General features: G+C 42.1%; 1 protein-coding gene across 4 annotated transcripts in view; it reads right to left on the minus strand.

Moving 5' to 3' along the window:
• Positions 1-25,846, minus strand: part of NHSL1 (NHS like 1) — a 193,570-nt gene that overhangs the window by 107,776 nt on the left and 59,948 nt on the right. For 2 of the 4 annotated variants that reach the window (XM_081141377.1, XM_081141374.1), the window contains exon 1: positions 11,841-12,741. The exons of the other annotated variants lie outside the window; for them this stretch is intronic. In XM_081141377.1, coding sequence (XP_080997503.1) covers positions 11,841-12,042 — 202 coding nt within the window. In that variant the 5' untranslated portion in view covers positions 12,043-12,741. Of the gene's footprint in view, positions 1-11,840; positions 12,742-25,846 lie in introns of those variants that run through there. 4 annotated transcript variants of the gene reach the window in all.

Consider the following 25,846-nt stretch of genomic DNA (forward strand, 5'->3'; position numbering starts at 1 on the left):
CCTTTATTCATGGACATGGTCCTGGGGTCAGAGTGCAGAGCGAAACCTAGACGAGGCCTGACATGGTGAATGAATGCTTAGGTGCTCGCTGCCCTTAGTTCTCAGACCAGGTATTTTCTGAGATGCACCACTAATCCACAGTGCACCTAAAGATACTTCTGGTGCGTGAGGCCTTCCTACCACATCGACGTGACAGTGGACCATCCACAGAAACGCCATCCGTCTGTACCTTCTAGACACTGTGAAGGAGCCAGCTGGACTCAGGATAGTAAAACCCTACCCAAAGAAGAGAAGTCTACGGAAAGCACCATTTTGCCAACTGAAGGCTGTGACCTAACAGGGAGTCAGTCATAAAACCGCTTTCGTAGGTCAGGACTGACATTTTCCGTCTATAAAATAAAACAGGAGAGAAAATTACTAGTATCCTATGTAGACACGCAGCCAAGGTAAGTATTTTCACAAAGCTTTTGTTTCGTTTTATATGCAGCAGGTCCTCGAATAACCTCGTTTGAGTCAATGTCATTCCATTATAACGTTGATGAGAAAGAAATCAATTCCCGGCCAGGGTGAGCCCGTGTGACGTCTGCATGTTCTCCCAGGTCCTCCCGGCGTGTGCGTGGGGCTTCTCCCATACTTGTTTCCTCCCGCGTGCTACGTGATCCAGCCTGAGTGAGTGTGAGGGCCAGGCGCCCCATGCCCGGCGCGGGTGCCGCCTCGCTTGCCCAGTGGCCGGGACTGGCTCCAGCCACCCTGACCCTGACCCTGCCCCTGCCCTGGAATCAGCAGGCTGGAAAATCATTCTCTGCCTTGTTTCTACCCATACTTCTTATGCATATGTAGCGCCCACATTTATTTCAGTGTTTAATACGAGAAGAGTTTGGGGTCTTTAGTTAGAAGTTTTGTGAAGCATTTTTGTGACCAGAAATAATGCCCTCGGGACTTCACTCTTGTTTATATCACTCAGCCTGTGGTAAAACTGGTTTCCTTACACGTCGTTTCACTTAGGGTCGCGGTTTCCAAGAATCTATGAAGAACGTTAAGTGAGGACTTACTGTGTATGCCTGTGTGTGTGTATATGTATATGCAGGTGTGTGTGTGGGGGTGCACGCATGCATTGTGTGGGCTAGGAACAAATGTGGTATATCTATTACTCTGGACACAGGCAAATTTTCAAAGCTCACTGAATTAAACAAAACAAATATAATTAAGCTTCTTGGGCACTGTATAACCCAAAACATTCACACCACAGGTCCACTCTAAAAGATTCTTTCTCCCATTCCAAACAAGCACTTGTTGTAGAAAAACCTAACTCAATGTTCTCAGAAACTACAGGAAAATTGGATTTTTGTTCAAATCTCTGTTAGAGTTGAAACATAACCTTCAAAAGTCTGTTCCATAACCTTCCCCTGGTTACAATGACATAGGAACAGGGATAACTGGATGAACTAACACATGTCCCAGTGTGTACGATGTAACCACGGTCCGATGATCCAAAGGAATGTTGTATGAGAGAAAAGCCCAACCTCTCCAGCTTCCTAAAGCATCAATAGAACATAAGGACCGCCCAAATGCAACAAGGTGTCTCAAAAATCACTTATAAATCAAACAGACCTGGGATCCTTAGAACATAATGACATTCAGGCATTCACACGTTAAGGACAAAAAAACTGGACTTGGAAAGCTAGCAAGGAAAAAAAAAGTACTTAAAAGATCTTGTTATAGTAGAAATAGTGTATACTGATTAACTCTGCAAAAAAATTACTTTTCTTTTTAAATCCTCACTGGAGGATATGTTTTTTTAAATTGGCTTGAGAGACAGAGAGAGCAAGAGAGAGAGAAAGAGAGAGAGAGATCAGTTGCCTCTCGTATGAGCCCCAACCAGGGATTGAACCCACAACCTAGATATGCACCCTGACTGGGAAATGAACCTGCAACCTTTTGGTGGAAGGGACAATGTTTCAACCAACTGAGCCACACCGGCCAGGGCTGCAATTAAATTACTTTAAAGTAAAAAAATCAAAGTTCTTTTTCCAGGAAGTCAAAGCACTCCATGTACTTTCTACTGGCGAAAAAATTATGCCAATAAATAACTACCAGTCAAGATGACCACAGCAACCATGCCAAGCACCAGCCAAAACCACCCACAAAGAGAAATTCACAAATTGTCTTTTGTATGCTTTGTAAAACAATCCCACACTAATCCAGACTGAAGCAATACACACCTGTTCAGGTAAGAATTCTGGTTTATCTCCAAATGTAATCCAGAAACACCAGATACCCAGTTTCTACTTTAGCTGAGGCAGTTTAGAATTACAAAGTAAAAGAGAACCTTCGGGAATACCTAGGGAACTGTACCAACAATAAAATATATTTATTCTCACTTTTTCTTTTAAAGTTTACTCAAAAGACAAAAATTAAGTGATACAGTTTAGTGAAATCTCAACTGCTTGTGGCTTTCACTTACAAATGGGCTTTTTCCTCGAGAAAGATAAATATATTTGGAACCCAAATCTGACAATTTACTTGTACCACTAAAATTATTTCAATCAGTTAATAGTTTTTATTCTTGTCTCATGCCTTTTCCAACCATGTACAGAAACTTTATTTAGCTACGTCTTAAAAACAAACAGACATAATTTATTACAAGGGAACAACTAGTTGTGCAGGCTGCATATTCAGAAACTTGACTCCCAGGAGACTACCATAACTTTACTGATTTAGGAGACAGGATCAGAAAACTTAGCAAAGGGAAGGCAGAGAAGAAAAGTATGGAGATGCATGATCTCTTCTCTTCCCTTATAACGTATCCCTCCTCTTCCTCAAGTCTATTGCCACCTTCTTCCACTGTCTTCCATTTGTTCCTGCCTTTAACACAGCCTTTTTTAAATAGGCCATGAAAATGGCAGGGTAGTCACTCTCTGTCCCACCACCCTCATGACTGCCTGCTTTAGGGAAGGCTCTCTGTGCCAGGCCACCTCCAGTCACTCCCAATTCAAGTTATTTTCACCTTGCCTCAGACAGAGGCTGCTCCTCCAGGTGGATTTCTCAAGGTGTTGCTTTATGTATTAATTAGGAAGGCTAGAAATGCAAGGTGATGGCTACCCACATTTCATAAAACCAGAAAAAATATAACTATACCTTTGAAAATGACAGATGCTATTGCTAAAGGAACAAGTTATTATTAAAACCTGTGGCCTCCCTTAATAAAGACAGCTTAACACGAAAATCTGATATAAACATTTCATAACTGCTTTTCCTCAGGTGCCTATAAAATCACTTCGCCCAGTTATTGGTCTCTTCTCAGCCGCGTCCAGCTTCCAGTCCCTGATACTCCAATCTATCCTGAGAGCTACAACCAGAGCAGTTTTCCTTCAATATCGCCTTGACCGTGTGTTCACACAGCAAATATTTACTTCCGCTCTGCAAAGTGCAAGACGCTGGATAAGATACAGACTGGATGTCAATAAAACTGAAGTGAGGTGAGGCATGAAGCACACACCCAGTCTGAAAGCAGAGCATTTGCCCATATACCAGAAGTTGCTGGGTCCAAGCAAGACTCCAGAATGCCCTGAGTGCTTTCGATGTCCTATCTCTTCTTGAAGATTTACTCTGGGTTCCCTGCTTCATCCCATCTAAGTTTCTCTGCCCAGTTTCTAGTTCTCCCTGGTGATCTAAACCTTCCCCACTTATCAAACCAACTATTATTTTTAGTGAATAATTATGGTCTCCAGACAATATTTATTAAATGTTAATTCGTGTAATGTGTTATTAATAGTGTCTAGCCCTGGCAAGTACTCATTAAGTGTTGGCTAGTGTTAGTATTTATGGGTGGGTTGACTGACTTAGATATGACTTTCAGTTTGGCATTTTAATCATTTCAGGATTTCACATAAAAATGGAGGTAAAAAACATGTAAAGGAAGTGATTGCTTCCACTTGGGTTGCCTATTTCTATATTGCAAATTCTACAGAACAGTATATTCTCTGCTAGGATAAAGCCATCATTGACTCCACTAACTACTGATAGTGAAGAGATGGCCACCCCACAGACAGTTCCATTAAATACAACCAGATCTAATTTGTAGGCTGATGTAATATCTATAAAACATATACTCATTTATTCCACAAACAAGCTGTACCTGCTACCCATATGTAAGATGAATAAGTATCATCCCATTTTATAGAAATTAAAACTAGAGCTTAAACAGATTATGCGACTTGTGCCAGGTCACAAAATTAGCAAGTGACAGAAGTGAAATGCCCAGATTTCCTGACGTAGTTACGCTCTCTGCATCATGCATGCTCTCTTTCAACTAAAATTTGCTGAACACCTAATATGTGCCAGGCTTGGGGAAAGACTGGTTATAAAAGCATACAAAAAAATCTCGTCTTAGAGGTAAAATTCCCGTTTGAGGAGACAGGCAGTACCAAAAATAAATATATAATGTACACAGTATAATAAATATGTACTATATATTTATATAGTACAGTGCTTTAGAGAAAAATTTGGATAGGAAGGTCAGGATGAGGGTAAGATGAGACAATTTTAAATAGGGTCACTGAGATGACTTTTGAACCAAGATCTGAAAGAAGTGAGACAGGGAGGCAACCATGTGCACAGCTGCGATTCTAGGTAGAGAAAAGGTCAAGTTGCCCAGCATATTCTAAAAACAGCAAAGAGACTTAGAGGACAGTGAGGGGAAAGCAAAGGTAACAAGGTTAGGGATGAAATGGGGTGACGAGACAGATCAAGTAGGGCCTTACAGAACATGGTAAAGGTGTTAGCATTTGAACTGTCCAAGAAGGAAAGCCAGTGAAGGGTTGTAAGCAGTGAAGTTACACAACATGACTTCTGTTTGATGTTTTACAGGATCGCTGAGGCTCCTGTGTGAAGTTTAGCCTGACTTTCAGTGGGGGTGGCGGACAGCAAAGGTGAAAGCAGGGAAACAGGTCAAGAACAGACGGCAGTAGCACTGAGCTGCCTCTCCTTATCATAGGATCATCCATCCCCTTCCTCATCTCTGTTCACTCAGTCACCTTTACTAATGGTCAAAAAAGTCATGACCAAACATTTCTACAAAATACCTGCTACACGAACAGTTTGAGCAGAGCAATAGGAAACAGCAGACTGCCACCAAAATTGTGTGCCCACAAACTCCCTTTTGCTGCACCCAAAAAAGTTCAGAGTTCGGAGCACTTGTAAGATTCATCAGTATAATGGACAAAGTAAGCACACAGTGCTACCTAGAACCCACATGCTTTAAGCAAATTCAGAGGGTATTTGTTTGGCCCATTGGCCTGTGCACACAGTATGGTGAGCATTGTCCCAGATGAGCTACATCCGCCCAGTCAGCAACCATTCACTGAGTACTTAGCCTGGGGGATAGAAAAGATAAATAAGACTTGGTCTCTGTCCTAAAAAAGTTCACAGTCCAGCTAAGGACACATACAAGTAAACAAGTAAGTACAATCCAATGTATGAGAAAAACAATGACTGAGGTATGTAGAAGGTACAGAAATAACATACACACACAGATGGGAGTACCCAGCACTGCCCTTAGGGGACTAGGGAAGACTTCGCAGAGCCTTAAAGAGAGTCTAGAAGGTTAAGCAGGAAGTCAAGAGGCTGAGGAGGGGCCTGGAGCATCCTGTTGCAGGGAAATGGAAAGGTAGGGGATAGGAAATGGAAAGTTCTGGAGTTGTGAAACAGTGATGGGTCCATTTGTTATTTCTAGAGGTCAGGACAGGGGACAGGAGTCAGGTGGAGCAGGGTTGCATGCTATGACAAGTGATACAGGCTCCATTCCTTAGGCAATGGGGAACCGCAGAAGAGTGACCCGACTGTGGTATTTGTATTTTGGGAAGATTGCTCTGATTGCAGTGTGGATACAAGGATGGGTCAAAGTAGGACAAGAGTGAAGATAATGGGAAAGAGACCACTCAGAAGGCCAGGGAAAGTTGAGCAGGGCCTGAGCTACAGTTCAGACGGACGAGCCTGTGCACACACAACAGACCTCGAGGAGACAAAACTGACAAGACTGGAGTTAAGTGAAGTATTTCACAGAAACTATTGGAGTCTTTAATTTGGTAAGAAAATATTATAGTTAACCCAAAAACTGTTGAAATTGTATGGAAATGTAACCCATTTTATAACAGCTGCAAAAGACTTATGAAAATCAACCCTAATTGATATACAGGGTATTTTTTGATTATGTAAAAAAAAATAATCATTTGAAAAGAACAACTTAAAAAAAAGTTTCCAAAACCCAGTAAAGGCATTTCAATAGAAAAGAACACAGGTTACTCACTTCTAAAACTAAGCTTTGACGATAAATTATTCCTTTTATCACTCTAAGACAGCGACTTTCAACTTTCTTCATCTCATGGCACACATAAACTAATTACTAAAATTCTGCAGCACACCAAAAATACATTTTTTTGCCATTCTGAAAAAAAAAAAGTATAATTTTGATTCATTCCCACTGGACGACTATTGCATTGGCTGTTGTCAATTTTTTATTTGACAATCTAAGGGAAAAGAGGTCAGTGCCCCTGATTAAATAGTCAGGTATTACATGTTTTAAAAATTCTTGCAGCACACCGGTTGAAAATTGCTGCTCTAAGATATTTCTAGTAAACTAAGTATGTCTAATTCTCAAAACAAATCCACAAATTTTTAAAAATAAGTAAATAATGCTCAGCCGGCGTGGCTCAGTGGTTGAGCATTGACCTATGAACCAGGAGGTGAGAGTTCGATTCCAGGTCTGGGCACATGCCCGAGTTGCGGGCTCCATCCCCAGTAGGGGGGCGAGCAGGAGGCAGCCGATCAATGACTCTCTCTCATCACTGATGTTTCTATCCCTCTCTTTCCCTCTCCATTCCTCTCTCTGAAATTAATAAAAACATATTAAAAAAATAAAATAAGTAAATAATAAGTATTACATAAAATATCATTTCAACAGAACTTCAATTTAATAACAAATGAAGTCATTTTTGCAGCAAAACAAGAAAGTGAGACAACAGAGAAAAAAGAATGAAAGGTCAAAAAAGGGCAGTCTCAATGAACCAGATAAAATATTAAGTGGCACTCACTGTTTGTGTCTTTCACAGAATGTCACTGTCAATAGAAAGAATGCAGGAAAACATTACATTCACCACAAGAGAACATTCTTCTTATCTCTTTTATCAAGACAGTGAGATCAACTCCATTTAGCTATTTTTCCAATGTACACAGTGACCCTCAAAATAAATATGACTTATTTATCTAGTTTTGCTCTCAAATTTGGGGTGCTACTTTGACATCATTTGCCAATATTTTTCAGGCTTCTTTAATGCCAGGAAGAAAGTGTTCTTAATTCCCATAATTGTGAAGATTTTTTTGGTAAAAAATAAGTCACAGCTATTTACATAGAAAACAGGATCTTGACCTTGCTGCACTGGGTCTTCCATGCCATTTTGCTCCGCTGTAGTATCTGAAGTCATTGCTAATCTAATTATGCACATGGATCCTGTTTTCTGCAACAATTTTATTAGGGAAGACATTGGAATGAAATTACTTTAAATACAGCCAACTCCCACCCTCAACAACTGATTACCTCGTGTATGGATTATCCATTACCCAGGATACCTAGTAAGGCCATTCTCGCCATTTCTGTAGTCTGTGGGAAGGTACGGTACTGAAATTCAAATGATTCAAATTCGGTAACATGGTAAATATATACAATAAAGTCCAGAATAAGAGAGTGAAAGCACTGTTTAAATCGAGGCCTTGCATGTCAATTACCCTCTCTGTCTGCTGACCTGCCAATACCAGAATCATCAATCACGCCTCTGCCCAGCAGAACAGAGGGCTGAGAACACAACAAAACAAGCTCTGCCCAAGGAGAGGATGCTCCATTATTACTCCACCTCTCTTGGTTTTATTTGACAAGAGAAGGGAAAGTGAACAAGACAGGGGGAGCACAGGATAAATACTATTAGTCACTAGTTTCCCTTGAAAACCTCCCACAGTGTTAGAAACAAAGCAGGAGCTCATTAAATACTGTTTAAATCAATGCTAACAGCCAGAAGACTACGCAAAACATGATAATGCTCCAGAGACAGTATCTTTATCTAGACCTTCTCATCTAAGCCATTCATTTTTACCCTTTCTCCCAATTACTCTGCATTTTCTCTTTAATTCCCCCTTAAATGTCTTAACTGCTTCTCCACTGAAGTATGAACTCCATGACTTCAGAGCTATCTCTCTTTGTGTCCCACACACAGTTCTCCAGAAAAATTCCTTCAATACATGTTCTTAGAGCTCCAAATGAAAAGCTACAGGTTGTCTCATCTACAACTGACATCTACTTTTTTACTGCACAGACATCTAACAAAATAGCTCATGATTCACAAAATTTCACACTCAAGAGGATACAGATTCACACCCTTGATTTTTATGGCTTATTAAGTCGAAACATCCTCTGCCCTTATAGTGGGTCATGACACACTGAAAATGTAAGAACTGATCACTGCTGTTACTCAATTCATTTTTACCTTTCTGAGTACAAATGTCAATGCAAGAGAGTTATGAAACTTGCCATGTGCTGGAACAAAAGAAAACAGGACAGTCTCAATGGGCACTCACTATTAAGTGGCACTCACTGATGTGTCTTTCACAAAATGTCAATGTCAGTAGAAAGAATGGAGGAAAACATTACATTCAGAAGAGAATATTATTCTTATCTCTTTTATCAAGACAGATCAACTCCATTTAGCTATTTTTCCAACGTAGATGGTGACCCTCAAAATAAATATGACTTATTTATCTAGTTTTGCTCTCAAATTTGGGGCGTTACCTTGACATTATTTGCCAAAATTTATTATTTGTGATTGCTTGGACATACCAGTATTACCTTCTAGTTACTTTTGAGGCTCAGCAAAGGTAGTGTAGTTGGAAAGATGCCTATTAGTAGCATGTTATGCTTACAAAAAGTGTCTCCAGAGTCTCTAGAACTGTAATTTTATCCTTAGCTTCTTAAGTACAAGTGACAACATTAAACTGTAAAGCTACAGTTTTCTGTACTGACAGACACCCATAACGGTAACCACTTAAACACTTTATTTCGTTTCTGATGAGCAATCCAGCATGGAGAGTCACTCACTATAAAAAGAATTTCTTTGGTTTTAAAAAAACTTGAAAGAATTGTTTTAGAAAATTACTGTGTATCTTACACAACATAACTACCCACACTGATAGTAGAGATTCAATGGGCTAAAGTGCAAAACAATATGAGCAAAGCAAAGCAACATGACCTGGACACAGTAGGCAGGGAGCAGGCAAGCACTCCAGTCTTGCAGCAGCTGCTGGTGAGAGGGTGGGAGGGACAAAGATCCCATGGCTGAGGGAGTAGGAGAGGGGAGGTGGGGGACACAACACACAGGAGACCAACTGCTGAAGTGAGGTTGACTTGTTAAGCTACACGGTCCTACCTCTAGCTGTTACTGCTTGATGGTGGTGTATGTGGGGAAGGGGGGGAGGGAAAGCAGGTTTTTAGAAACCTGTGTAAATAGAAAATGCTCATATAAGGTGCAGGGGTTAGGGGAGTAGGCTGAAAGGAAAGTGGATTCAGATACACGTGGTCTGGGCGGACAGATATATAAGAAAAAAAGGATGCTACACAATTCCCATCAGATCGGTAAGTCTTTAACACGTACTTATTTGCAACCAAATGCTAATATTGCCATTGGGCATTCTTAGTACTGACTGCTAACCCTTGCTAGAGTTTTAGCTTACTTGATGCTCCAAAGACAAAACTCCAATCCTGCATAATTTTTCCAAAAGATTTTTCCTCTTTTGATCTGCAAGTATAAACAAATGTCATTTCTGTATTTCTCCCAAGGAAAGAATTATGTGGAGTAAAGATCAATTGTTATAACAATGCCTCTGAGACCGCATGTCAAAGTTGGGAGTCAATTTCCTTTTGTAAGACAAATGTGAAAACAGAATACCATGAATTTTGATCTATATAGGCAGCTTCTTAAGGATTTCCCCAAACTCCATATGTCAAAAATAATATTACCCATGCCCAATTATTTCTAAGACCACATAAATTTACATGCTGTATTATGCGCCCATTTATCTTCATGAGGCTCCTGTGTGCCCTGTTACATTAAGGCATGAAGGGCACGATCTTTTGTACTATCTCAGAAACAAGTCCTCCCTTCCCTTTACAAGTCACCCCTGTGCTTTACAATGACTTCTTTATTTTTCACAAGTCAACTGTACAATATCTGCTTCGTTCCCCAACGAAAATGAATACATGCAAATTCGCAGTCTCTTTCCCGTTAATGTTAACTGAGATTAAAGCATCTATGGTAGAAATCCCAAAGCCACATGCTCACATGTATATCATCTTTAAAAAAAGTTTGACAGTGGTTGATTTAAAACAAAACAAGTAATAAAAAACAACCTTTGGCAAAGGCCAAAGGAATCAAAACTACACCGTCCCATAACCACAGCACCACTGTATCCACCCTTCAAACATGTTTGCTTCAAACATTACAACCCATCCATTTACCAAAACCACAGCTTATGCCCAATTTAGAAAAGTAAAGTTCACGGACTTATTAAACTACACAACTTCAGACAGAAGGTTCAAATGCCTTGTCTACGCCTGGCAATTACACGGCATCGGAGCTGGAGAACTGCATTTTTAAGCTCAGCATCAGCAGCCCACTGCTGGCCACCTCCTTGACACGATAAACAACCGACATCTTCAAAGAGCATTAACTCGTCCCCCTGGTGCCATCGCTGAATGAACAAGAACAAATGGCTCCACACACATGCTTCAGGAAGAGGGGCTGTGTTTGAGCATCAATCCATGAAATATAACTACTGTACATACTTAAGTTTATTCTCTCACATTTCAGCAGCTTTGTTTCCTCAAAGAAGGCAAAGAGCAGGTCCCTGAAAGATTTTAGCGAGGTTTCTTTTGGCCCTGGAAAAAATTGTGATAAACTGAGAAAACACAATCCTGAGGAATGTCTGGACCAGGTCCCTTTGCAATACTTAAATAGCGCCCCCCTACTGGGCTCTGCCACAGCAGCCAGTGGAGAAACCATCTTAGAGCTTAAGAAGCGGGTCTACAGCCAACATGCACAGAGGAGGAACTCAGATTCTACATATAAAATAGGGGGGGTCAAGAAATACGGAAACATTTCCCCCTCTCCCACCAGACCTGATACTTTCCCTCACCTTAAGGAAGGCAAAACATGCTAAACCTGAAAACAGAGGCCAACGCTGGTCTGAAAAGGAACTTGAAAGAAATCCAAAAACTCCTTTTGGCCAAGCCCTTCCTCTGCGAGTTAATTTTCCTTGATGTCGCTCCAACACCTGTTCAACTCAGGCGTTCATGTGATTCATTAGTCTTCTTCTAAAAGATGCAAGGGGACTCTCCACGATTCCCAAAGTTTTCTCAGTGCACTGCTGCAGGAAAATGCTCCATGTCCTGACCTCAAACTGTTGTAAGAGCAGAAGGTTCCGTCTAGAATGGTGGTTTACCATTGAACGCTCAGCACGACACACGGGCGTGCAGATCTGTCGGGGGGAGACAGAGTGCTGAGGGCACACAACAGCTCTTTTATCACTCTCCAAGGACACAACCTCAAGCTGAAGCTAGCTGGAAGAGCACTTTCATTTCAGAAATGGAAACGAATGAATGCCACTGAATTCCAATACAAAAAACCAACCAAAAACTCCTAATGAGCACAAAAACCATGAAGGGACATCAGTGCTAGGAACAAAGGATTCTGACACGGCAAACTTCTAAAAATGTTTAAATTAAAAAGTAATCAAGTCACCTTTTCTGGGCTGGGTTCTGTACGTCCAGTTCTCATCGTCCGCCTCCACCTGCTGCCCGCAAACCGAGAGCTCCCCGTCACTGCGAAACAGCCTCTTTGTCTGCCTGGACAGGGAGGAGAAATTTACCCAACTCACAGCACGTGAGAGCGAGCCTGAATTTGACTTGAGTCTGAAGGAACCCGAAGAGCCTTCCTTTTTCATCTTCTTTCACATCAAAATCCACTACAGACAAAGGACAGCCCAGAAAACAAAAAGCTGCTTTTTAAAAATTGGTCCAGGTCCTTTAAATGAGCCTGCTCCTTCCCACTTGCTCAGACAATGCTGAGAATCAGGCACGGCTTTATGCAGAAAGATTGTGTCTATGTCACTCAATGACAAAGAAAAGGGAAATCGAGGGTTAAAAAAAACAATTATTTTTACTCCGGCCACATTGTGGTACTTGGTTTCTAGATTAGGGATAGCCACGCCCCCCAATAAAATAAAAATAAATAAAAGTACAATTTAAAAAAAAAATCAAGCAGGGTGTTCATTTCAGGAACACTTGTCAGGACTTTGCAAAGAACAGAACCAAGGCACTCCGACTCTTTGGTGTGCACCTAGCATCCCAACCTGTAATCCTACGCCTCTCCCAGGCATCTTTCCCTGCAAGGGCGGAAAGCCAGCCAGAGCGTGTGGCAGACAGGAGCTCCTCACTGGAGAGAGAGATTCAGCGTCCCCCAGGCGCCCGGTTTAGAGTTCACCCGAGCAGGTGACTTGGGAGAAATCAGAGTTCAGCTCACTTGTCGCAGCCCAGTGCAGAATCGTAAACCGCCCACTGGCCTCTTTCCCTGCCCGGAGCTGGGATCCACAGGACTCCACAAACAATAAGACAGGCTGCGTGGCTATTGCCTGGATCAGAGTGAGCACTCCTGTGAAAGACGATAGGCCTTCCCCAGCCTGAAGGCGTCTCATTGGAGCGGGGAAACCCCGCCTCTGCACAGCCAGTACTTCAGTGGCAGCTCAAACTTCTGAACTCCAGCAAAGCTACGGAAACGCAAGTCTGTGCAGAATACAGACTGTGGGGATGAGAAACAACTTGATTATCAGCAGACCACGCTTCGGAAAGTGGGGTTTTGAGAAGGGGTTTTAAAAGAGTATATAGTGACATACACATCCAGCCCTCCTAGGTGGATTTAGGAACGTCACTGTCTAAGGAAACGTGCTTCCAAGGAGAGTAAAACTGACCCAGCTATTCCTTCATGCCCCGCTTTCAGCAAAGGTGAAATGAGCCATTCTTGCACCTGTCATGGTCTCTCCTGTCTTCCCCCAGCAGCCAGTGTGGGGATGAGGGCCCTCTTCTGCTTGCTCCTGTCATGGTCTCTCCTGTCTTCCCCCAGCAGCCAGTGTGGGGATGAGGGCCCTCTTCTGCTTGCTCCCCTGGCAGCCCCTACCCTGGGATCATACTTCGCTAGCTCTGAACGGCCTTCCTTCCTATTAGGGAGAACCATCGCCTGAGAGCCATGCTAGTAGCAGTTAGCTGTAGGCTCTACTCTGCAGACTCCTATGTAAACCCTTAATCATGACATGCAACATACCTACAGCCACAGGCTAGATCACATCTGGGCACGGCATTCCATCCAAGGCCGACATAATGCCATGGTCTGAGGAGTGGAAAAAGTCCCTGCAACTTTCCATCATATATTAGCCCCCTCTCCAAAACGTAATTTAGAGTAAGGCTAATTAGCAACAAGTTGAGAAATAGGTCTACCTCACTTTCCTTTACTCAGAATTGAGCAAATATATTAAAACTAACCAACTGCAATAGAAAATAAATGTTGATTACAAATTATAAAAGCAAGATTTTTTAATATATTAAATATATCTTATATATAGAAAATCATCTATATATAAAAGTCATATGTCTACAATGCATTGAGATTTTAAGAAAAGGGCTCTACAAGCTTACCAGGTTTGGAACATTTGCAGAAAAACACAGAGCTGCTGCTAAGTGTTCTTGGGGTGGACAACTCCTACTACCACAGGAACCAGGACAGAGGACAGGCACTAGGACTGAAGGGTAAAGCCACAGAACAGTCCAGGTGATGCGGATACAGACTCAGTTTAAAAGCAAAAAGGGCCCTCAAGAGATCATGTTGTTTAAACACCTCAATTTACAGGTGGAGAAATTTAGGCCCAGAGAAGGTATGTGACAACCCAACCTACAGAGGAGTCAGCAACGGAACAAGGTCATGTCAGACACCACTGGGTTGAAAGCTTCACCATGTACCACGGATGCTAGCTACACCACCAAGCACTCTGGACCCACTTCAGCTATTAAACTGGAATGATATCTCTACTTTGATCACTAGTATAAGGGCAAAAATGGTATAAATTATGTATAGTGCCCGTGGCTAACATCAAAGTTCAAACACCCAGTGTTCTTTCTGAGTCAAAGGCAGTTTTGAGATTCAAAATATCAAAAGCAAAAAAGGACCATAGTGCCAGAAAATACATAAACATCGCAAATGCTGCTTACCATTTCAGAGATGCATGACACCCGTTGTAGAAGGATCCACAGATCCCAAACAAGACACACAATTATCTCCTCCTTGATGTTTCCACACTGCAGCTCCATTTTTTAAAAAATGTTTTTATTGATTTTAGAGAAAGAGGAAGGGAGAGGGAGAGAAAGAAACATCGGTGTGAGAAACACCTACCGCTGCCTCCTGCACACCCCCTACTGGGGATCGAGCCCGCAATCCGGGCACGTGCCCTGGCTAGGAATCGAACTAGCGACCTCTTGGGGCATGGGATGATGCTCATGGCTGCAGCTTTATTTTTAATATAGAAATATCTAAGCTCTGAACTAAACCTTGTGCTGTTCTTTATGTACAGTCAGTGCTGTGGAATGCTTTTCCCAGCTCAGGCTCCTCAGAGTGCTCACACAATCACATACGATGGCACAGATGAACTGGTGTCCTTAGTAACTGGTGTGCTTTCCTCCGGCACCTCCCGTTCCTACACACATCTAGGAAAGAGCTGAAAGCAGGGGCTAGAGGAACAGTCACTGCCAAGCCACCAGGAAGGATACCTGTCAATTCAGGGACTAGACTCCTGACTCCTTCAAAGTAAGTACACACTTAGGCTGACTTTCCAAAAACCTTAATGAATTTCCCATTATTCACAAGACCTATGGGTACATCTGCACAATAACCAGTTCTCCAGCCACTAGCTCATCCATCTTTCCATCAGGCCATGATTATTAATATCTTCATTTATGTAAAAGAAGGTCAAATAAATTAACTACTGTTATGACTGGACCAGAGTTCTATGTGGCAAGGTAGATTATAATGGTTTAAATCAGCTTTAGAGGAAACATTTAGATTTTAACTATCCATGTTGGACACATATTCCAATTAGCTTAGAAAATCATAAGTGGGCTCCTTGAAAAGCTATTATGTTCATTCAAACTATAATTTGGCAACTAAGATGAACCACACATTTTAATTACCTGGACCATCAACCCAAGAGTCCTGCACACCCCCCTCCCAGCAGCAGGGTCATGGCTACCTGTGCCACGCACTTCCTATACATTACTGCTCATGTTCCCAATAACCCTGCAGTGGAAAATGCCAATTTTGAGAATACAGTCTACCTTTTTCAAATAGCTTCAGCTATAATCTTCAATGTGATAAAACATCTTAATTTAACCATTCTCCCCATGAAAATCTGCAACAGAGAACACTCTTTCAGACTCTTTAAACAGGCGTGCTGAACAGCTTTTACCCACATCCCTCACTGTGCAGTGTTCCCATCTCTCCTCTCACTGTCGGGCTGTCAAACAGAAACTTCTGTTGTCAGTTTATATGCCAATAACTGCTCCCTTCTCCAGTAGCCCCTCCTTTCCCCAGTAACTGCTCCCTTCCTACCTCCCTGCCACAGCTGAGCTTTAGGCATCGGGAAATCAGATAATCTTGCTTACATTACACGTTCAATGGGAGTCGACGAGGGCTGACAGAAAGAAACACATACCTTCGGTAGCAGGGCCTTGTCGCAGCTGCCTCCTGGCCAGCACCCTTGTCCTTTTACTTATGGGATGGACATCCAAGGGTTGAAATGGCTGGAGGATCTACACCAGGTTTATGATTAAATTCCTAGCTCTTGAAGATGGTGAGAAGCTTACCCATGATTACTACCAAAAGGATAAGAAATTACCCTATGTTCTTTCAGGAATGATTTAAGTAATACATTAAAGACAAGCTAACTACAAGAACTGGGAGACACCAGACTATACTACTAAGGGAAGTTTAAGAATCACCTTTGGGAATTACTGAGTCAAATGCTCATTAATTTGGAAAGATTTATTCATGTTTCTACCAAGAGTTACAGGGATAGACAGTACATTTGGAAGGTCCTTGCCAAAAAACACAGTATTTCATGTCTTAATATACCCCTATCCTTACAAAAGGAGTTTAGCTCAAATGAAAGTTTTTGATTTAATAAAAACTGTTAAACATGACAGGACTTAGGATCAAACGAACCCCTCAGCCCAGTCAGGCATGTAATTGACCCATCTGCCATCTGTGTAAAATGCCAGCCAAGAGTGGGAACTAATTTCAAGTGCCATCAGTTTTTTGGCCTCAAAGGCCACAAATGAGCACTGTGGCTTTTAATTTCCTTGTGTGCCTTTCCTGCCCTGACCGTCCCCTCCAAATCTGGAGGGAAGAATGTGAGAAGCAAAACTCTGAAGTTAGAAACCAACGGGGAACCGTGCCATACATAAAGCTAAGAGTCGGTGGGGTTGGCTGGCGTCACTGGGAGTGGGGCCTACAAAGAGAACACTTACGAACAGAGACAAAAGTCGGGGGGGAGAGATCGTGTACTGTAGTGAGGATAGGCACTCTAAACTGTGTCCTGTTCTCAGGCAGCCCTGACCGGGCAGGAGCAGTGAAGTGTGCACCCTATCAGATTACCACATGAATCACCCAGATGACCCACAGGGACCTTCAGCTTCTAGGACAGGGTACAGTAGGTTTTCCAACTGTCATCTCTTATACATAATTTAAGAGTCGATTTAAATGGAAGTCTTTCTCTGTGATAATTTGTACACACTAATAATGAAAGCTTATCTCAACATCCAGAAGCAAACAGTTTGAGCCAGACATGTACAACTAAAAAAGAGAAAAAGAAAAAAAGGAAAAGATTACCCTCAGGGCCACAGCAAACCAACTCCCACAGTACACTAAATCCTACTTCCTCCCCCACCTCCTACCCTCTGAGGAATTAAACAACTGACTGACTGCAGAGAGAAGTCATGGAAGACAAAACATAGCCCATTACCTATTAAGAGAAGGGCCTGTTTTCAGGGTTCCCCTCACCTACCACTGGTTCAATATTCAAAAGAAAGAAAACACTGCCTTATCACCAAGCTCTAGCTTCAAGAGTCAGAAGAGGTCCCTTTCAATGGAATCAATCTTCCCATTTAGGGAACCAACACTATTAAACACAAACATTTGTATGTACGGAGGATCACAAGCTTAAATCCCACCTTTCAGTGTCTTCATGTCTCAAAAGGACCCTGAATGGACCTGACACTCTGAGCCTCAGGCACAGTATTCCCATGGGATCACTTGATATGGGAGCAATATGGCAGCACACTACTGCTCTCAATCCCTGGGGCAGGTGCTCTGCGAGGGGATAAAGGCTGCCCTGGTACAGAGCTGTCACTGACAGATACCTTGGACTGTCAGAGGCTGAATGAGCATTGATAACCAAGCATCCAAACACTGTCCCAACCTTAATGAAAACGTCCCATTCCAGGGGTTCAGTTAAGAAGGTCCCCTAAAACTAATATAAGAAGACCAAAATGAACTTATTCTCAAATTGAAATACAATTCCAAATTTAAAAATGTTTCTTTATATAAAAAATTATTTTAATCATGATCTCCTTTGTACTTGGTGTCTCTCCTATGGACTCTCCAGTAATGCTTAAAATTATTTTTTTTCTACCTACTCAACCAGTCCTTTGCAAACTTTGTTATGCACATAAATCACAGGGGATCTTATTAAAATGCAGAATCTGACTCAGGTCCGTGGTAGGGCCTGAAGTTCTCAAGTCCTGATAGGGCCTGGGCAATGCCAGTCCACAGGCCACCTTTGAGTTAGCATAGTACTGGACCATGACGCTCCCTGAGGACAGGGATCTCGTCTTTCCACCTTCAAGTCTATTACAGTGCCTTACACACAGCCAGCATTGAACAAATGGTGGTTGAAAGAGCTGCCTCTTTCTTTTGATCTTAACCTGTTTTGGACAAGGAGACAGCCTTTATGGCAATCATTTCTTTTTTCTTTTTTTAAAATTTTTAATCATTGACTTTTAGAGAGAGAGAAACATTGATTTGTTGTTCCACTTATTTATGCATTTATTGGTTGATTCTTGTGTGTGCCCTGACAGGGTAGAACCTGCAACCTTGGCGTACAGGGATAATGCTCTAACCAACTGAGCTACCTGGCAAGGGCTATAGCAATCATTTCTTTATTGCCAAATTCCAAAAGGTAAAAGTGAAATTTGTGAACTGAAAAAATGTATATGTAGTCTGAATTAAAGAGTTAATGGTAAAATTCCATTATTCATAGAGTTGTACTGCTTCACTTTGAGAAGGAAGAGGGCTATTAACTGCTACACTATATAATTTTTAAAATCTGTTAGGCCATCTGTACTGCTTCCATCCACCAAAACTCCAGAATTCAATGATGTAGCTTAGAACCTAGAGCAATCGACAATGAACCAAAGTCAGAGAAGCGGCGCACGTTCTCCCGGGAATGTGCGCAGACAGGCTGAGACCTCCTTGGTTCCCCGTGTGAATTTAGTTGTTACATCAGTTTTTCCTGGTACATGTTTAAGACAAAAAAATTTTCAGTCAACCTTAAGTGACCTTCCAATGGGTTGATTCTATTTAGCTCTCTTTAAAACTATATGCACTATGGCTTTATTGAGCACACTAAATATATCTGGTTTTTTAACAGGTTTTTTATTAACTCAGCCAGCCTTTGTTGCTCTCCCATTCCATACTAAACATGTGCTAAATATTGCTGATACCTGGAGAAGTACAAATTGGTAGTTACAAAATAGTCATGGGGAATTAAGTAAAACATAGGAAATATAGTCAATAATATTGTGTGATTTTTAAAATTGATTTTAGAGAAAGAGAGAAACATCCATGCAAGAGAAACATCAATCGGTTTCCTCCCTCATATGCCCTGACAGGGGAATCAAACCTGCAACCTGGGTTATGTGCCCTGACCGGGAATCAAACCCGCTACCTTTTCCTGTACAGGAGGATGCTCTAACTACCTGAGCCACACTGGCCAGGGCTAGTCAATAATATTGTGATAACTATGTATGGTGCCAGTTGGGGTGCTGGAAATATTGAAGGAACACTATATAAAGTATATGATTGCCTAACCACTAAGCGGTACACCCAAAACCAATACATAATAAAATTTTTAAAAATTGCTTATGCCTGCAGTGACACCATTGACAAATCATACATGTAAAGGTATGAGTACACAGGATTGGGCATAAAGTACTTAAAATGCATTTACTGGTTGTACCCAGTAGCCAATTCAAGCATGTCCTCAAACAAGGAGACAGGAATGCAAATAGATGATAGATTAGATAGATGATAGATAGATAGATAGATAGATAGATAGATAGATAGATAGATAGATAGATAGATAGATAGATGATAGATAGATGATAGACAGACAGACATGATTATTACAATTTCCCAGGCATCCTCAGAGGTTGGAGAGCTCCCAAATAAAGGGACCAGTTTATATTTATTGATTCAGATCAGCCAGGTAGGCTACACTAAAGTACAAAAGATGGGGCCCTACCCTTGAGGACATAAACACATAGCTACTTTTGAGGTTGTGCAAGAAAGGAAATAAAAGAAACAAGTAGGGGCCTTCAGCCAAGCCTCCAGGGGTCTGGAGGATTCTTCAGGGTAAGAAAACTTTGAGGTGAGTTTACTAGAGGTCGCGGGGGGGGGGGGGGGGGGGGGTGTCTGGCCATTCAGTGGTATCTTCATAAACCAGCTCCTTGGGGTGGGGATCAGGGTGTAGGAAGCCGTGATTTCTAGTATTTCCATGGTGTAAAGACTCCTCATCAAGGCCAATTTTAAGCTACCAACAATTTCATAAGCAACCTGCTAAAATCCTAAAATGTTATGAATGGGCTCTCACAGCCTGTACATGCTGGCTCCAGTATACTACTGAATCTGGCCAACATAATTTGGTAAAAACAATGACCTGGTAGAAATTAATAACCCCATAATTGCTTTTTTTTTTTGGTATTAGTAATGGGGACAGGGAGAAATCTGTAAATGTTCTCTTATATGGATAAAGGGTATGAAGATGTGATTAAGGGTCTTGAGATGGGAGATTATTCTAGATTATCTGGGTAGGCTCTAAATGCATTTTATAAATGTCCTTTGTTAAGAGAAAGGTAGAGGGCAGGGCTTGGCTCATCGGTTGAGCATCAACCTAAGATCCAGGTGATCATGGTTCATTCCCAGTCAGGGTACATGCCCAGGTTTCAAGCTCAATCCCCAGTGGGGGGCATGCAGGAGGCAGCCAATCAATCACTCTCTCATTGATGTTTCTGTATCTCTCCTTTTCTCTTCCTCTCTCTGAAATCAATAACAACAACAAAAATGTTTTAAAAAAGAGAGAAGGGGCAGAGGGAGATTTCAGGCAGAAGAGGAAAAGGCAACGTGACCAGGAAGGCAGAGGCTAAAGTGATGCAACCACAAGCCAAGGAATGTCAGCAGCCAGTGGAGGCCGAGAGAGAGGGAAAGAACAGCATCTTCCTTAGGGTCTCGTAGGGAAGACAGTCCTGCCAACACCTTGATTTCAGACTTCTGGCCTCCAGAACTGTGAGGGAATAAATTTTCAATGTTTTAAGCCACCAAGTTTGTGATTGATTTTTACAGAATAATGGGAAATTAATTCGGGGGGGGGGGCAACAAGGGGAAGTTTGCAATCCGTTATACCTTTAAGCATTTCTGTTCATTTTTGCAAGAATTCTTCTGAGGGTTTTTTGCAAACTTTTCCCAATTTCTAATTCCTTTTCAGGCACTTATTCAGTGCTGTTCATGAAAGCAAAAGTTGGAAAAACTGGGCCTAATCAGGAATTAGTTGGAGCTGCCTAAACATGGCTGGGGCAGGGCAATATCTCCACTGGAGACTCTGAGGAGCCACGCCAGACCTCGGGAGCTAGAGTGTGTAAGCTGCCCCCGCCACGTTTCCACAGCACCCCAAGAAGAGAGATGTTGCCCTTACCCTCTCACATCCAAAGTCATGTGCTTACCATTAAAGACTCTAAACTGCCCAAGGTGGAAACTGAGGCTTCTGTCACAGTTTCCCAGGGACTGTGGTCTTCTCTGGGCCCTGGATACTGACAAATACTGATCATCCCTCTGTCCCCGATCCTCTCGCCCATCTTTACAAGGCTGGTGGCAAAACATTTTATTAGACTATTGATTTCTTTAGTTATACTGCAGTATGAGGCTATCCCTTAGACAGGTCAATTAGATTTTGAACTCTCTTCAGATTGTCATCTCATTTTATAGAGGGCATTTCTTCTGGAAATGGTTGAGCATATACATAGGTGTTAATTCTTAAGTGACTTAGGTAGTTTAAGTGATGGCATTTGACCTGATTGTAAATACAGCTGTAGCCTGCTGGAATTCCTACATGCTGAATAAGCAGTATTATACTGTGTGATAAATTAAAAGTTATTTGACAGCATTAATATTTTTTTCTTATTTTGAAATATAACTTACTTTCAGCTAAGCACTTTCTTATCAACTATAACCAATGATGTATATTTTATGGAGCTATACATTGGTACTTTTCTCCTGTATTCATTTTTTTCTCCAGAAAAATTATCAGCAGAGTAAGCATTAGAAAATGCCTGGAACACATTTTGAAAGTGTGTGTGTATGTGTGTGTGGTATGATGAAATCTGGAGTTTTCTATTTATTTTTTCTATCTATTTTAAAGAACTGTCATTACTTACAAGGTAGCTACACCTGTGCTATTTTGTAGTCATTCCTTTTGTCAAGATTTCACATTTTTTTGTGAACCATTCATTGCCTCACATCACTTTGGGACCAGAAGTGTCCCCAACAGCTACAGAACCTGCCCCCAGTGTAGTTACTTGAGGATTTTATCTTACAGGGGAGACGTGGGTGCACAGTTCTTCCCCTCACAACTCTGGCGTTGAGTGAACTATTTCCCTGACAGGAATCTGACTCCCATTCCAGCTCACCATCCCTTCCAGGCATCACCTGTCCACAGAACAGACATGTGGCTTATAGAAAAGTCTTTGTGAGATTAACACAGCAAATGGATATCTCAAAGCGTGTTGTTATTAACATTTTGACACCTGGGCTGGAAAAAAGCTCCAGAGAGGAGGAAATTAACTTTGCCAGATTTGCAACATCAAGTGCAAAAGGCTTCACTTAGAGCAGATGGCTCTATTAGAAATCAGAGTTTGGCCTCACCTATGCTCCATTCAAAGTTGTGTGTCTTGCATAAGGGGCCATCCTCAAATCACCACATGGTTTGCCCGTAGCTGACCAGCAGGTGGCAGAACAGAACAATCCATCTTCCCTAATGCCCCAGCAGGGGAGGCTGGGGGAATCACCAGGAGGAGTATTTGTATTCAAATATTGGCCAAGACTGGGTTAGCAACCAGCAAAGGATCCTGAAAGATACCTTATAAAAATAAAGAGTCAAGTATCTACTCACTGACATAACCTACAGGGTAAAATTCTGGAGAGTCTTTTTTTTGTACTTATGGGGCCAAGAAAGGTGAGGAGCTGAAAAAGAAGTATTACAGAGGCCAGTGTCCAGCCTTTCAGACACCTGAGGCGCTCACGTAAGTGTTTCCCAAATTTGCCTGGTCATCAGCATGATCTCGGGGTGCTCATTAAAATACAGACGCTAAGACCTTACCCCAGATGCACAGACTGTCTGAAACAAAGGAACAGGGAAACGGGACCAATTAGCTGGGGGACTGGTCAGACAAGTTTAGGGGCTAGTGGCTGTGGACTACCTACCTGCAGGGCACATGCTATACAACCTAACGTGTGGTCACGAGATGGGCACTGTCAGAACCTGCCCACAGGTGAGGAATCGCTTCCCAAGCCTAGGCCATTTAGGCCAGGTAAGCAACAAGCAGAGGGGCAGGACTAATTCACCTCCTGCTGCTCAGCATAGGGAGGGGCTCCACCACTGCTCCTCAAGACTACTGATCACCTCGGGGACCTTCAAAGCTGCCCCACCCAGCACCAGACCCTCCTTTTCACCTCCAACCCCATTTCTCCCCTCTTCCCTCTCCTGGCCCATTCCTGCCTCCTGGTCACTGTCTACAGCATGAAGGAATTGGCTCCCTACTTTGCATTTTCAATCTTTTTCTAGATCTGGTGTTCGTTTTCCTTTAATCCCCTCTACTTCAAACAAAATGCCTCCCGCCAGTCGCTCTGCTCCTCAGTAAAAATTCTGTCTGGCGTTGGGACAGTCCTGGCTCAGCATTGCCCTCCTTGGCCACTTGCAACTTGGAGTTCACTGTAATCCCTCTGTTCCACCTTCACCACCTCCTGAGTGTAGAAAACAGCCTGCCCACAACTTTGACTGCTCGGTCCCACCCCTACTGGGCTCTCGGTTATTTCTACGTATTTCTATTCTCACCTTTCTCATCTTCCTCGCTGTTCCCAACCTTTAGATTTTGACAACAGTCTAGAGGTCCCTCTACCGGTCTCCCTTGCCCGGAGGAAAGCTCCGGCAGCACCTGCCTCAGCATGGCCCCTCTTTGTGCTCCATTCTGACCTCCACTTCCTGCCTCATCGCCCGCCCCCCACAGCCAGTCACCACTACTAAGCAAACCAGGCCTCTCAGCCACAGGAGAGGCCAACCTGCCTTTCTAGACTAGTCTTGGTGCCTCATCCTCCATAGCATCGTTTCGGACCCTCCACTGGCTGTCTGTTTCTACATTCATTCCCTCCATCCTGAGAACCTGCCTAGCACCATGAGGCTGGTCACAGGATTCTTTAGTTTGCCTTGGGTAACTTAGGACATCTATCCACCCACATTAACCCATCCCCTGTCCGCCAATGATGAGTAATTGATTGGGGGAAAAATTCTGACCCTGTGGGTGTTCAGTAAATATTTACTTAATAGACAACATAAGAAGTAAAGGCTTTATCACTCCCCCACCCCACCAAAAAACAAAAACAAAAATAAAAAAACATGCTGGTAAAACATAGAGAAAAGCACAAATATTTTAATCAGGCAGAGCTGGATTCCGATCTTTATGTCAACATAGTTATTGACAATGTGATCTTGGGTAAGCCTCTCTGAACCAGTTTCCCACAGAAGGAAAAAAAAATCACAAAAACTTTTCAAAAAACACACAAAACAAGAATAGCAATACTGCCACCTAGTGGGGTTATGAGTCAAGCACGTAGCACTGCAGGAGGTGCTTGACACATGGAAATCGTTATTGTCAAACTTATCTTTTGGACCTTGAGAATTTGCAAAATATAATTTAAAAAAAGAATAGGTAAGAGGCTACTGCTACCAATTTTCCAAGGAGAAAAAGACCACTGGTAGTAAATCTTACACTGTGGCTTAAGCTGCAGGAAAAAATGGATAAAATTATAGAAACTTTCAAATGATTTAACTTTGAAAGTTACCATCTGAAAATACTTTAGGGTTTTTTTCTCAATTATTTCATGACAATTAATGTGTTCCCATAGCCATAATAAAACTACACTACATTAATCATGACCCCTGCAAGCCCCCTACTACCCAAAACATTACACTACTTAAGCCAGATTATCACTGTAAATAAATACACAAGACATTTCTGATAGGCACCAGTCCAGCCTGTGTGACAGAAGATCACTGAAAGAAAATAAAGCACAAGGTTATTTTTATACAATAAAATACTAAAAATTGTTTTAGTGCAAAAACAAAATTGTTTTGTGCAAAAACTAAAAATTGGAAGTTATCACGTATGCAGGTTGCTGTTAAGGAAAAATGTCTGTGGATATATTTCTGTAGGGTAATCAAAATATTTTCTAAAGACATAGTAGAGCATATCAAACAGTATAGTTAGGAACTATTTTATAGCTTTTGAAAAGACACCCAGATAGAGCAAAACTTTTGCCCGTGGACAATAACGAACCTTTCCCCACAGTATTGCAGGCATCATTCTATACACCAAATGTCTCAGCCACATGAAATCAGTTCCCTGCAACTTTATGTTTGCTTTTCTTCATTTTCTATTATGGGCTCCCCTAGTCAAACTGTCATAGAAGTTCACTTCAACTTTTAAAAATAAAGGTTTTGCTTCATGGATCCTTGATGAATCCCATCTGAAAGCCATTAAAACATACACACCCACTTCCACACAAACCAGAAAAATCAGAATTCAAAGACTCATTTAATCTTCAAGCCGGAAGTTATCCTAGCAACAAATAATTGCACCTCCCATTTACGCTCAGAAATTTGGTGATGAGACCAGTGTCACTGGGGTGGTCGGTGGCACCATTGGGACTAGAACCCCCGCTGCCCCGCCCCCATCCGGGCTCTGCCTGCTTTACCACACTTCAGGCGGGCTCTGAAGTCAGTGAGGCCCCTTAATACTCTTCAAGCACATCAATGAGTCATGTTTCCGTTTCCTCGCACTGTTCCAAGTCCTCTTTGGTAGCACGGGGTTCATTCATTCACAATACTGCTAACTCACCATAGAGTACAGACACACTTAGGGATTAAGACTTGACACGCCACCTTCCGATCAGTGAAGCCACTGGATAACGAAATCTAAAAATAAAAGAAATCTAACCTTTAGCATTTAAAATACTTCCTTTCAACCTACTGTAAAACAACGGCCTATTTAGGAGATGAAAAGTGAGTCATTTCTTTCATCCAGTCGACAGGCTCCCCAGGCACA

Source organism: Miniopterus schreibersii (assembly GCF_964146895.1).
Source record: "Miniopterus schreibersii genome assembly, chromosome: 6".
Lineage (NCBI taxonomy): Eukaryota > Metazoa > Chordata > Mammalia > Chiroptera > Miniopteridae > Miniopterus > Miniopterus schreibersii.